This window comes from Mixophyes fleayi, chromosome 9 (genome assembly GCF_038048845.1).
Source record: "Mixophyes fleayi isolate aMixFle1 chromosome 9, aMixFle1.hap1, whole genome shotgun sequence".
NCBI classification, from domain to species: Eukaryota; Metazoa; Chordata; class Amphibia; order Anura; family Limnodynastidae; genus Mixophyes; species Mixophyes fleayi.
In genome coordinates, this window is record NC_134410.1 from 109,032,011 (window position 1) to 109,046,645 (window position 14,635).

Below are 14,635 nucleotides of genomic sequence, written 5' to 3' on the forward strand. Positions count from 1 at the left end.
TAGGAGTCCTATACAGAGTGACTCTGGGCACAGGCCGTTAAAATCACAGGGTACAGTACTAGTACTTTATTTTATGCAGGATTTTTTTTTTTCAGTAAGAGCCCTGCCTGGGGCCCCCTTTCCCGCGGGGCCCCTGGGCACCTGCCTATCGTGCCTAGTTAAAAAGACGGCCCTGCCCCCGCCCCTCTCTCCTCTCCCATATCTTATCCCCACTTTAGTGAAACTTACAGATTTCTGCAATCAATTGATGGTTTGCCAACCACCAGATTTCCGAAGTACCAACCCGTTCAAAAACGCTGATTTTCAAACCACTACATTAGATATCGCCGTCCCATTCAGAATATTTATTGATTAAGGAGGCAAGAGGAATGGGATAAGAAAAAGAACGGGTTATGGCTAGTTTAGAGTGGCTTGGTGTATAGAGCTCTATTACCTACAATGAAACCACTTCCTGTCTCAAATTTCTCCAAGTTTGCAAACATGAATGTCCACAGTATCAGGTCAATGTCTTCTCTGCATATAAAGAGAGTAGTAAAAAAGGGACTTTAACTTTAGCAATTCTTTGGATTAGGTCAATAGTCTGCCTGGTATTGCCCCTAGCGTAACTGAAATTTTAATTATTTTGTCATACTAGAACAAAAAACAGGAAGTTCTGAAATATTGCAGCTATCATAACAAACAGCTGTTTAGTTTCAACTGTTTGAGTATTAATTTGTATTCATTCATTCATTGAGTCACCCAATCTTATTTATTGGGCCTGATGCTGATAAGTATCTAAAAACTGGTTGCTCGGGCGGGCATGCGGATGGCTGGATCGGATGTAACAAGGGGTCTGTATGGCCCCATGTTGCTATAGTGTTCATGTGTGGCCCCATGTTGCTATAGTGTGCGTGTGTGGCCCCATGTTGCTATAGTGTGCGTGTGTGGCCCCATGTTGCTATAGTGTGCGTGTGTGGCCCCATGTTGCTATAGTGTGCGTGTGTCGCCCAATGTTGCTATAGTGTGCGTGTGTGGCCCCATGTTCATATAGTGTGCGCGTGTGTGTGCGCACAGTATTTTAATATAATATGTGAGGGAAAGGAGGATCTTAATATAGTGTGGGAGGTGGGCTATTTAATGGTGGAGTGTAGGTGGGGGCTAACTATTTAAGGTGAGGTGAAGGAATCTTTAATTTAATGTTGGGGTGGTTTAGGGCTATCAATTGAATATGGGTTTGATTTTGGGGAGGAGGACTATTTATTAAATGTGAATATGAATTATTTATTGCCGGGGTGGTTATGGAAAATGGCTATATTTATTAAACTTTAATGCTATTTAATTTATTGTTGGGACTGTTTGGAGGGTGGGAAATTTGTTTTGAGTAAATGGGTATACTGTTAATTTAATGTTGGGGCTGGTTGGCGGGAAATAGGTCTACTTATTAAATGTGAATATTATTATTGTGGTGACTGGAGGGAGGCCTAATTATAAAATGTGAGTGCTATTGTTTTAACATCGGGGCTGGTTGGAGTTTTTTAAATCTCATGTACCCATTTTATTTTATTTTTTTCAAAATAGTGCATCCAATATTCCAGGATCAAGACAAGAAAGAACTGAGCTAAAGAAACCAGCTGCTACAAGTGGTGAAAGTGACCAAGACAGGTAGTAGAGAGCAGGACAGTCTGCCAACTGTCCTGAATCTGGTGGGGCAGTCCTGAATTTGGGTGACTGCTCACTTAGTCAGGATTTGGTCCGACTGCAAGGACAGTTGGGAGGTATGTCCCGCTTCACACTGTACTGCTTGTGAAGGCAGAGCTGTGTGCTTCTAACAGTAGTGCCTGTGTATTTGTCTAAAATGATAACCATGTTACATAATAGGGGCCCTGCTGTCTTAAATACCGAGCCTTAATCCAGCTCTGGTTAGGGGAAGGGAACTGATAGCTGCTCCCAGTTCCTGGACAGGACACAGCCTGCAGAGCAAGCAGAGGAGCTCTAAGTATCACAAGATTTGGTAATCTCGTGAGACAAAGAGCTTCCCTGCTCACTCTACAGGAAGTTCCCACCCTGATGGATGTCAGCAGCACCAGAAGCATAGATAAGTACAGTGGGCTGGGGGTGTCATAATGTGCCTGGGGGGATGGCATGATGTGGCTGAGAGTGCGTGGTAAATGTAATGTCTTATTATAATGTATGTATCAATGCCCAATGTTGGCCACTCCCACAACATAATGTGGTCACACCCTTTTCGGCACCACCGCTGCCCGGCGGCACATAGTTTCTTTCCTGCTGAAACTGAGGTGGGCCTGTGTACATTAAATGCCAGGGCTGATTTTTAGTCCCAGTCCAGCCCTGGGTAAGAAAACATGACTTCAGTAATGGAGACAGAAATGTAAAAGACACTTCAGTCTCTAGAGATTCATTAGCTGCTTTTCTTTACCCCTCGCAATAGATAAGTGGCGGGGGGGGGGCAAATATCGCGTCATCTTTGCGATTCTTCAAGCCCCGACCCCACATGCCCACCTCCACGGGATCTCCCTGAAGCCAACGAGGAATAGTTGGCAAGTATGTTATATAATATAATGTATATTTAATGTATCAGAGACCTACATTATCTAGTCTAGCAAAGCACTAACAACCACATATATTAGTACATTTTTAGCAATACTAAACTAAATGTATACTGTAAGTAACTACCTTTTATACTAAAGACTAAACTAACACAAAACTGTAACGTCTAATGATCCTAATTTTATAACTATTGGAAGCTTTTTAACCAAATAAATAACTAATAAAATGAACATAATAACATCTATTAGCACACTAGTTCTCCCAGCTAAAAAAACAAACCAAATTTTACTATGATCGCGTGACCAAGAACTATGCTAATTAGTTCCAAGTAGTGACCCGGGGCTGTGGGACTCTCCAACCTGCTGCAAATGTTGAAAAGTTACCTTATTATTAAAATAGAGAATAATGAATTCTGAAAGCCTATAAAACTTTCCAACAGGTTTGATGTATGAATAAGCCAACTGCATTATGCTTTTCAGAGAGAGACACACAAGTATAACAGTGGGTCAGTTGTTAGCACTTCTGCCTTACGGCACTGGGTCATGAGTTCAATTCCTGACCATGTCCTTATCTGTGTGGAGTTTGTATGATCTCCTCGTGTTTGCGTGGGTATTCCTCCGGGTGCTCCGGTTTCCTCCCACACTCCAAAAACATATTGATATGTTAATTGACTTCTATCAAATTGACCCTAGTCTGTGTATGTGTGTGTGTGTGTGTGTGTGTGTGTGTCTATATTAGGGAATTTAGACTGTAAGCTCCAATGGGGCAGGGACTGATGTGAATGAGTTCTCTGTACAGCGCTGCGGAATTAGTGGTGCTATATAAATAGCTGCTGATGATGTTTATGAAGATACATATAGTATTATAGTGCCAGCCCTAATCTGAGACACACCAGGGGATAGACAATTGCTCTGCATTATTTTACAACCTCAGACACCTATTGAGTAATACAAGTCCTGCCCATGTTTACAAGTCAGTGCAGTCAGGTGTTTGATGTGAGATCTGAGTATATATAGGAGATCTTGTCCTGTGAGTGCTGGTGTGGTATCTGGACAAGCAGGTTTCGCTGTCCCTGCAGTACATGCCAGTCAGCACCCGGCAGTGAGTGTGTTAAGGACTCATGTTTAAAGTGACACCTCCCTGCATGAGGCTCTGCTCCAGCTCTCACATGCTCAGGAACCAGGAACTCAGCATGAATTCCGCAGCTTTCCCCTAACTACAGACTGTGCAAACCTGGGAGCCTCGCAGAGGAAGGTATGTACTAAACTATATGTAGCACAATACAGCGGGGAACTGATGAATGTTGAACTCCTGAGAGCTGTATTGTAAGATTTACAGAAATAAAAATAAAATTGTTTTTTTTTTATTTGCTGTTTAACCAGCCAACCTCAGGTCAACGAAGTGATAAGGACTTTATGGTGATTGGTTCTCTATAGCTATAGGTATTTTGTTTCTATTTACTAAGCTGGGTTTGATGGATAAAGGGTTATTAAGTGTGACTTCAGTTATAGACTGAAGATACCTGCCAATGGGCAGGCATTTCTCTGGCAGTTGTTGTAAATGATAAAATGAAGAAAGTTTGGAAATATTAAACATTACTCAAGATTTAATTTCTACATATATCAAACATAATCCAGTTGTAAGAAAGAAATACTAGTATCCATCTCTGCCTGAGACGGTGGGGTGTGCGGTGTGGAATTGTGTGCAGAATAAAGACATTGAGCTTGTTGTGCTGTACATTGGGTATTTGTTGCATCCAAGACTGGTCCACCTCTGCCCCTGTAGCGTATGCGCTAGTTCGGGGAAGGGCTGACAAAGATTCAACTCCGCAGCCTATTAGGAACATTTTAAAGGAGAAAGAAATGCAGGTGGCCCAGTGATCCAGCCCAAGGTAGACGATGGGCAGGGACTGATGTGAATGAGTTTCTCTGTACAGCGCTGCGGAATCAGTGGAGCTATATAAATAGATGATGATGATGATGACTATTGGACCGGCCCAGGGGGCAGATGCCCCCCTGACCCCCAGCCCCTGCGTATGCGCTAGGTCTACATCAGGCATACTTACACCCACATATACGCTTACACACAACCAGGTCAAAAGCGCAAGAAAAGTTTGTTAAAATTTGTTTTGATAGCGACAAACACATTCGCTATTATTCTTGATCTAATACAGGACATATAATATTCGCTCTTGTGCACAAATTAAAATAGCAAAAATAATATTTTTAAAATATGCTCAGAAAATGCTGTAATAATGGGCACCATCAATGCAAAAAGCACCTATCAACTTCAGAGGTGAATTCACAATCAGCCAATCAGAAGCAACTAGCTAGTGCTGGCAATGTCATCATTATCAGTGTGCATTGTCTCCGCCCTCTTGCGGGTGCCTCGGACAGGTGTATAAGCGTCTCCGCGCTGGTCTGACTTGGCCCGATTTGTGTGTACATACCTTTACTGTACTCGGCCTTTTTTAGACCGCGCCAATCCTTCACTGTAACGTCTCTTCAGTCGTAAGGAGGTGCAAGTGTCAGACTCGCCCATATTCGTGCACTCTCTTTGTGGGCATGCACAGTGCAAACTTTCAGAATTTCCGTTACGCAAGTGGACATACGTCCAACTTAATATCAGACCCTTAAGGGGGTATTCAATTGTTCGGCTTGACGGCCGAAAAACTCACGCTCTAAAACTATTACAGTTAATACGGTAAAGTGCGCTTAAAACCGTTCATACGGTAATTTACTCACTGAATTTCAGCTCGCAGCTCCCTGAGCTGCGAGCTGAAATTCAGTGAGTAATTACCGTATTAACGGTAATAGTTTTAGAGCGTAAGTATTTCGGCCGTCAAGCCGAACAATTGAATACCCCCCTTAGTATTTAATTTGTACTTAATAAAAGAAACAAGAACTCAAAAACTTATGACGAATGCTGTGAGGACATTACAAGTTATCTTTAAACATGTAAAAACTATTGGGACAATACAGGTGCTGGCACAGCAGAAATTGAGAGCTGAGTACACTTGTACCAGGGTCCACATGTTGGTTTGTAGTACAGTGTTGTTATGGCAACTTACCTACTCTAGAATATTGGAACAGATAAAACCAAAATAATGGTTTGATAAAATTGAGTGGTATACTTTGATAAGAGTGTATATATTGTGTTTAGTAAAATATAGCTCACATATAATCCTCGAAATATGCATATTTTCAATTTATTTTAAGAATTTCTGTAAACTATCAATTCTTATAACATCCAGCCTGACACACAAAAATGTGACCTGACTTGCTGGTTTGGGAATCACTGCTAAAGGGGATATAATATTGTATTACTGTATAGTATAATAATTGCTACACAAATCCAGGATTTTGCAACAATATTCAAGTAACTAAACAAGTTGCAAAGAAATGCACAGAAACAGGCAGATATTACAAAGTCATGAGGTTTATATACAGCTTGAGGGCTCATTCACACATATATGCTGGGAAAATGGTTAAAACAAACAAAAACGTGCTATATTATGCTTTTTTCATGCACTTTTCGTGGAAAATACATAAAGTTAATTTGAGACTAGTGTTAACCTGGGTACACACTGACGTAATTATTGTGCAGATCACACGATAAACGACCATTTGGTCAGATAATGCAAAATTGTGTACGCTCCCACGTACATGATCGTTGGAGCGTACACACTGGTGCAATATTGGACTTAACAGTCGTTTATCATGTGATTGGCGCGATAATTGGGTGAAAAATCCTGTTTTGTGTACCCAGCTTAACCTCAGCACACAGTAATGAAGAAGGCGGCGTCCTCTGATCCTGTCAGACCGGAAGCTGTGACATCATAACTCAGCGCTACAAGCACAGGGTACCACAGACAGGCAGGAAGCTGCCACCTGGTGGGCCTCTGCTATGGGTAACACAACCTTTATCCTGTACATCACTATCCATAAATGTCCCGTTGTATATACAGCATCTGCTTAGTTTTTACAATCTCCGCCAGTTACTGAGTTAAATGAGCAATTATACTCCGACAAAAAACGCTGCCATCTTTATACAAATATCTATAGTATGTGAACAGGGGGTGGAGATTAAATTACTTGAACTCCCACTCGTTAAATGTCATTTACAAAGCGTTTGCGTAGGTTTCCTCCGGGTGCTCCGGTTTCCTCCCACACTCCAAAAACATATTGGTAGGCTAATTGACTGCTAATAAATCGACCCTAGTCTGTCTGTCTGTCTGTCTGTGTGTGTGTTATGGAAATTAGACTGTAAGCCCCAATGGAGCAGGGACTGATGTGAGTGAGTTCTCTGTACAGCGCTGCGGAATTAGTGGTGCTATATAAATAAATGATGATGATGATGATGATGAAAGCTGCAGAAATGGTGGTGCACATCCGAAATACTGTTTTATGGCATAATGTGCCTATTTATGTGCTAGAACACTCAATGTACTTTTTTCAGTATCAAGTGTACTTCTTCGTGGGAACTGCCCGTATTAATCACCGTACCAGTTTATATCCGTATCGGGCTAAGCTTTAAGAGGTTCAGTAGCAATTGTTGTACTATATACACACACAAGTTCCTTGATTGGCGATATCTGGAATTACAGAAATTGTTCTTATTGTCGTCAATGAAGGAAATCATCCAACAGGTAGTTCAATTACCTGTTGGATGATTTCCTTCATCTATGATAATAAGAACAACTCAGCTATTGTGGGACCGATAGACTTATTAACGAGGTTCCTTACTCGGACTGTGGATTGTATTTAATGTATCCATATCATCATCACCATTTATCACTGATACACACACACAGACAGAGACTAGGGTCAATTTTGATAGCAGCCAATTAACCCACTAGTATGTTTTTGGAGTGTGGGAGGAAACTGGAGCACCTGGAGGCAACCCCCTCCCAAACACGGGGAGAACATACAAACTCCACACAGATAAGGCTGTGGTCGGGGACTGAACTCAGCGCTGTGAGGCAGAAGTGCTAACCACTGAGCCACCGTGTCCTCTTATAGAGCAATCCTATGTATACAATTGATGCCGATTATTGTGTTTTTAGAATTATGGTGTTATATATGAAATATATGAGAAGGTTTTTTTTTAGATAAATCTGCTTGAGAATCTGAGTTCTAAGGGGAACAATGCGAGCAGAAATCAGTGCTGAAATTACCGTACTAATGGTAATAGCGCGCACTATTACCGTGCTAATGAGCACTATTACCGTAGTAATGGTAATAGTGCGCGCTATTACCGTAGTAATGGTAATAGCGCGCACTATTACCGTGCTAATGAGCACTATTTCCGTAGTAATGGTAATAGTGCGCGCTATTACCGTAGTAATGGTAATAATGAGCTATATTACCGTACTAATGGTAATAATGAGCACTATTACCGTAGTAATAGTGCGCGGGCTGCGTTGTTCACTTGAATTTTCCCCTAAGTGTCTGAATATTTTCTGTGCTTCCTTTTCTTCCTTTCTTTTGCTGATTAATTTATATTTTAGGCTTAGGCACCACCACTACAAGGAAACAGCCTGTTCAGGTCCTATTAGTGTTCATTATTGGTTATTTTACTCAATCTCTCTATTTATTATTTGAGCGCTGGTGTTTATTCAGAAATGTATTTTTGATAAGTGCATTGCTTAGTGGTCATCGCAGGGGAAAATTCCTTCCGCTAACTGGCCTATACTTTCAGTGGGACGCTGTTTGCTCCCAACTGCGCAATTTAAAAAGTAACAAGAAAACGTTAAAGAAGTACAAAATGTCTCACATAAAATGAGGACGTTTCCGACGTCCCTCCAAACGTGATGATAAACAGGACTTAGTCACATTTTTCGTACTGCTGGCTTGTTTCAATCTGTCACCTCAGTTCGGAAAGTGGTCACGTTAAGTGTTTGCACAGAGGCACTTCCTAAAGTGGATAGTGAGCGTACACCTATGTTTATGCAAGGCGGTAACATAGGTATAATTGTGTAAACTTACGTGTGCTGCACCTCTGCACAGGTTGCAGGTAGTAAATCACTTTTAGTCATTTTTCTCAGATAAAAGCAGCTAGCAGCCCCTGAGAAGGTAATTTCTTATTTAAAGTAATATTCAGCCATTATTTTACCATAAAATAAGCTACGTGACATATTGTGTACAGTGGTACATAATAAGCTTTATATGTGCATATATATTGCTGTTATATTAGATTTTTTGCTTCCTCATGATCCCTCATAATAAAGTAACACATAATAATTTTGTGATAAATGTGTTATTTTTCCTTTTATCCTGCCAGGTATTTGCACTGATAAGGAAGTTGTATATTTTCAGCCTGCCACTGGGAGATGTTTTCAAAGCAACATATCAAGGTCCTTTTAATTGGGAATGCAGGGTAAGTGTGATAGTGTAAACAGGCTTTATGTAGTTAAAAGAAACCTCACATGGATGATAAAGTATACTTTTTGGGCAACATATAGCACATTGTCACTACAACATACAATCATGATTCTGCTAGCTCACCCTCATTCTAAAATAGAGCATAAAGATCATTGTGCACCTTCTAGGTATGGCAGCAGAGTGTCTGCGGAGCTAAGTGCTAGCAGGTTGGATTTACTAGGAATGCACAGTGCTCTGTTCTAACTATAACTAGAAAACAACTAAAAGCATCCTCTGCCCTAAGAGATCTTGTTTTTGCAAAGTCCACATTCAAACAAGTAAAAGTGCACAGTATGGCACAAAGTGGATACTATTCATTGCAGATCCAGTTGTCAAGCATATTGTAAAGCCAAGTGTCTATCATATACAGCCAAAGATCCCAAATCAACTGCACCATGGTCAACAAGATAACCTCGTGTTACTATATATAACTCCTTGCAGCAATATACAGCCCCATTACAGCCTTAGATGTATCACATACAGTCCCATGACTCCCACAATAGGCCCTGCCCACCATATACAGCCCCATAATCACATACAGTCCCTATGCCCCCCCATATGAGGCTCTTGCCCATCATTTACAGACCCATTACAGCCTTAGATATATCACATACAGTCCCATGCCCCCATAATAGGCCCTGCCCACCATATACAGACCCATAATAGCCTAACATGTATCACATACAGTCTTATGCCCCTCAGATTGGGTCTGTATATGGTGGGCAGGGACTATTATGGGGGGCATGGGACTGTATGTGATACATCTAAGGCTGTAATTGTGCTGTATATGGTGGTCAAGGGCCTAATATAGAGGGCATGGGACTGTATGTGATACATCTAAGGCTGTAATGGGGCTGTATATGGTGGGCAAGGAGCTAATATGGGGGGCATGGGACTGTATGTGATACATCTAAGGCTGTACTGGGTCTCTATATGGTGGGCAGGGGTCTATTATGGGGGGCATGGGACTGTATCTGATACATCTAAGGCTGTTATGGGTCTGTAATATGGTGAGCAAGGACCTATTAGGCCCCCATAATAGGCCCTGCCCACCATATAGACAGGGCCGGATTAACCCGAGGTCTAACTGGGCTATAGCCCAGGGGCCTCGGGCATCCAGGGGGCCCTTCAAACTCCTCAGCAGCATTATTGATCGGTCGGGGGCGGGGGCGCCCCCGGCCCGATCGATGCTGCTGAGTACTGTCAGTGCAGTCCTCCGTCCCGGCGCGCTGTAGTCTGCTTACTGAGGAGATCTCGCGAGAGTTCATGAACTCTCGCGAGATCTCCTCAGTAAGGAGCTTATAGCGCGCCGGGACGGAGGACTGCACTGACAGGTAAGTGCTTGGGGGGGGTCCTCGCGGGGGGGTGGGGGGCGGCGGACAGCTCACATTGGGGGCCTCACGGGGAATGGAGGGGCCCCTTAGCCCAGGGGCCTCCATTCCCTTAATCCGGCCCTGCATATAGAGACCCATTACAGCCTTAGATGTATCACATACAGTCCCCATATCCCCCATATTAGGTCATTGCCCACCATATACAGCCCCATTACAGCCCTTGACCACCATATACAGCACCATTACAGCCCCCCATAATAGGCCCTGCCCACCATATACAGACCCATAATAGCCTAACATGTATCACATACAGTCCTATGCCCCTCATATTAGGTCCTTGCCCACCATATATAGACCCATTACAGCCTTAGATGTATCACATACAGTTCCATGCCCCCCGTATTAGGCCCTTGCCCACCACAGTAGTTTACACCTCTGTTCGGTAGCTCTCCTCATTGTGATTTCGATGTAATCAGCAAGGGTAGTACACGTTTATGATCACCTTATGATCTTTGATTATTTTTATGTAGAACATGTATCAAACATGACATAAGGCATCGAATAATCTCCAGTTCAAGTATAGAATTCTGTATCTCCCTTCCATGTCTATAACTAATGTTCGGTGTAATTTACATTCTGTTGCTGCAGAGTGGGGAAATCGGCACTGATGAACCAGTATGTCAACAGTCGCTTCACCAACTACTACAGAGCAACCATAGGAGCAGACTTCTTCACCAAAGAACTGCGAGTAGATGAAAAGCAGGTGCTAGTGCAGGTAAACAGAAAGTGCAGAAGAATGCTAAGAACAGACTAAATGCCACAGGAAAGAACAGTATGTATAATAAACAATATTACTAATTAGTGGGGTTTTTAGTGTACATTCCACAGTAAATTGTGGAAGCCTATTTTAAACGTCTTAGTGACCTCAATTCCCTATGCAAAAATGATAAACAATGAGTATCTGATTAAAATATATCTTGCCCTCACATCCTAATAATGCAACGTTTCCAGTAAATAAAAAGGCTGGTGATGTTATATCGCCAGGTATTAGAAAACATGTGATTAGATGATGTCTGCCTCCTCAGCAATTCAGCCAACCCGGGCCTATGTGGCATTCTGCAAATCATTGCATGTCCTTTGTATAAGATTCGGCAGCAGTAGTAAGCACCCCAGTCGTGGGGCCTTTACTAGTGGGAGCTGCCATGTTTCTTGGAAAAAATGGAAGGAGACTATTTGGGGATAATTATGAAAACTGGATGACAATGCAGAAAAGGTTCTCTCAGACCCACATTGCTAAACAAATTGTTACTATAACTCTAACGATATGTTATGTTCAAATGTTATTGTGAGATTGTTCAACCTTGTACTAAATAAAGTTTATTTAAAAAACAAAACAAAAAAAAAACTGGATTGACAAACATATCAAGACAGGTGATAATAAAGAAATATAAATTAGAATCGTCTGATCCATTAATTAATATTTCCAAAGGATCACCAGCAACGTGCAAAGGGATAACAGCTGAGGAATATTAGGATTGTCAACCAGGATTTTGTATATTTTAGGGGGAGGGATGGTGGAAGAAGGAATTCAATCCAGTGTTTATAGATGTCACCTTACTGAAATACAAGTAACTAGTGAATATCTTTAACAAGAACATATAAGAACAGGACACAAATAACCAACTCTTTTGTAGATCTGGGATACAGCAGGCACAGAGCGCTTCCAATCTCTGGGTGCTGCACTATACAGGTGCACGGACTGTTGCATTCTGGTTTTTGATGTTACATCCCCAAATTCTTTCCAAGCCCTCGATACCTGGCATAAGGAGTTCCTGATACAAGCTGATCCACCATCCCCAGAAAAATTTCCCTTTGTGGTCATTGCCAACAAGACAGACCTAGAAGAACGCCAGGTCAGTAGATGTTTTTTTTTTGCATCAATCACTTCTGTAAATTAGTTCATGTAGGTTTTTCCCACTTTGAGAATAAAACCAGAATTGGAGCCCAACTCGTTCACTATGATCTGAGTAAGGTCAGATAACTTATTTGGATCTTAACCCAATTATCTGGGCTGTGGTTGTACTTAATGAAGGTGATTTACAGAAAACAGACTCAGAGCGACAGAAGGGCATGGCCTCATGACCCCTGCCATTAATAAATTCACACAGCCCAACTTGTTCCCCTGTGCATGGTTTTACAGAGAATTTCCAAAGGTTTGAGTGAGATGGAACCATATAAACAGAGCTCTACAGTGCTTAGCCAACCCTACTACAGTTCCATCATGTAAACGGTGGTCTGCCATACTGCCACCTCTACCACATTCATTGTAACACTATAGAACTCTAATCACTTATATTTTCCATACCACCACTTTTAAATTTCCACTTTGACCACATATATATATATATATATATATATATATATATATATATAGCCACCATCAGGGGATCAGGTACCATCCCCTGGGGAAGATGGCGACGAACAGCAGCAGTGGACCACACAAGTCCAGAGATTTCAGGTTAAAAGCCACAGCTAGTTTATTCACCAGCTTGCAAACAACAAAACATAAACAAAATCTAGCCATCAGGCTACTAGTTAATACATTTTAGCGACACCCTCTCTCAGGTGTTGGACCTTGTGCCCAGACACACACACAACATATCATTGCTCACCACAGCAGAGTCTTTCAGGAGGCAACTCACCTGCTCCCCAGGTCTGAGACAATGATTACATATTCTAGCTGCCTTTTCACAGGCACCTCACAGGTGCATCTCTTGATCAGTCTGTTTAGAGACTAGCAGGCCAGAAGACCCGGACTGGGCCTTATGTATGGAGTCCACCCTTTTCTTTCTCCATACATAATATATAAATATATATATATATATATATATATATATATATATATATATATATATATATATATAATATATATATATATATATATATATATATATATATGCTACTGTTCTAATTCCCAGTAGTACTTGGGTATGTCCTCTGACAGCTCCTACTCATCGCCACACTATCATTGTATTCTTACATGTCTGGCATACCCACATATCATAATTCATCTGCAGCAATTCATCTCGAGTGGAATCATTCAATACCCGCCAATACAAGCCCCAACTCACAGGCTGATGTTACTCCCTGTCGTCTATCAGTCAGTGTGATACGCTGCAGAAATCCACATTAGAATCCGGATTAGAAGTTTGCACCTAGACCGCTACACACACCTTCCTTCCTACATGGTGAGCTACAGGGCAGAAACTGTTGTTGAGGTCTGTGGACAGGTTTGAGCAGAGTAGTGTATTTTATATATGGTGCCAGTCTGTTCTTTATTATTATTATTAATATTTATTTATAAGGCGCTACAAGGCATCCGCAGCGCCGTACAGAGACAAACAAAATCACAATACAATGGGAGACAGCACAGTACAGTAAACACAGCAACTCAGTACGCTCAATGCACAGCTAGAGAGGGCGGGGAAGGGGGAGGGAGGATCCGAAAACGACGGGGTCCAAGAAGGGGGGCGCGGAAGACAGGGAGACCCCCAGGGGGGAGGAGGGAGCGAAAGTGGACGTGGGGTGGAGGACCTTTGAGGAGGAGGGCTAAGTAGCTGGAGAGCAGAGTTAGAAGTTTTGGAAACAGGAGGAGAGATGGCCCTGCTCAGAGGAGCGTACAATCTAAGGGGAGGGGTGGACAGACAGAGAGACGCAGGGGAGAGAGGGAGAGTAGGGGGACAGAGGCAGAAGATAAGGTAGGAAGTTAAGTGGGAGACAGAAAGGCTTTAAGAAAAAGGTGGGTTTTTAGGGCCCGTTTGAAGCTGGACAGATTAGGGGAAGTTCTGATGGAGGGAGGGAGCTTGTTCCAGTGGAGGGGGGCAGCGCGGGCGAAGTCTTGGATACGCGCGTGGGAGGAGGTTATAAGGGGGGAAGAGAGGCGACGGTCAGAGGCAGAACGGAGAGGGCGGGATGGAGCTTTTCTTTAGATCGAAAAGCGCTAAATAGTCATGCAGTTCCCTTGACCTAAGCTTACAGATAATACATTTTATATTGCCTAGTGTGGCGGCTGCACCTGTATAATGAATGTCGTGCAGGAGACTGTCCACAACATTCACCACTGTTTGCAGTAACTCTGCCGAGACTCATATAAACATCGTTACAACGTGGCACATATATAACCAGAGCATGACCTTCTAACAGTTCTGCAAACATTTACTAGCACACATATACCTCCTACAAATCTTTCTTTTTGCAGGACTGTCATTCATTTGATCCCTGAGTGGGTGTTTTAAGTCTATAGAAGAGGACAGTTGGATCCGCTTCTGGGGA

At 42.3% G+C, this 14,635-nt stretch overlaps 1 protein-coding gene across 3 annotated transcripts in view; it reads left to right on the plus strand.

Moving 5' to 3' along the window:
- Positions 1-3,599: 3,599 nt before the first annotated feature.
- LOC142100929 (ras-related protein Rab-7a-like) overlaps positions 3,600-14,635 on the plus strand; it is a 29,071-nt gene continuing 18,035 nt past the window's right edge. For all 3 annotated transcript variants that reach the window (XM_075184846.1, XM_075184849.1, XM_075184847.1), the window contains exons 1-4: positions 3,600-3,801; positions 8,830-8,925; positions 10,952-11,078; positions 11,998-12,216. In XM_075184846.1, coding sequence (XP_075040947.1) covers positions 8,879-8,925; positions 10,952-11,078; positions 11,998-12,216 — 393 coding nt within the window. In that variant the 5' untranslated portion in view covers positions 3,600-3,801; positions 8,830-8,878. The remainder of the gene's footprint in view (positions 3,802-8,829; positions 8,926-10,951; positions 11,079-11,997; positions 12,217-14,635) is intronic.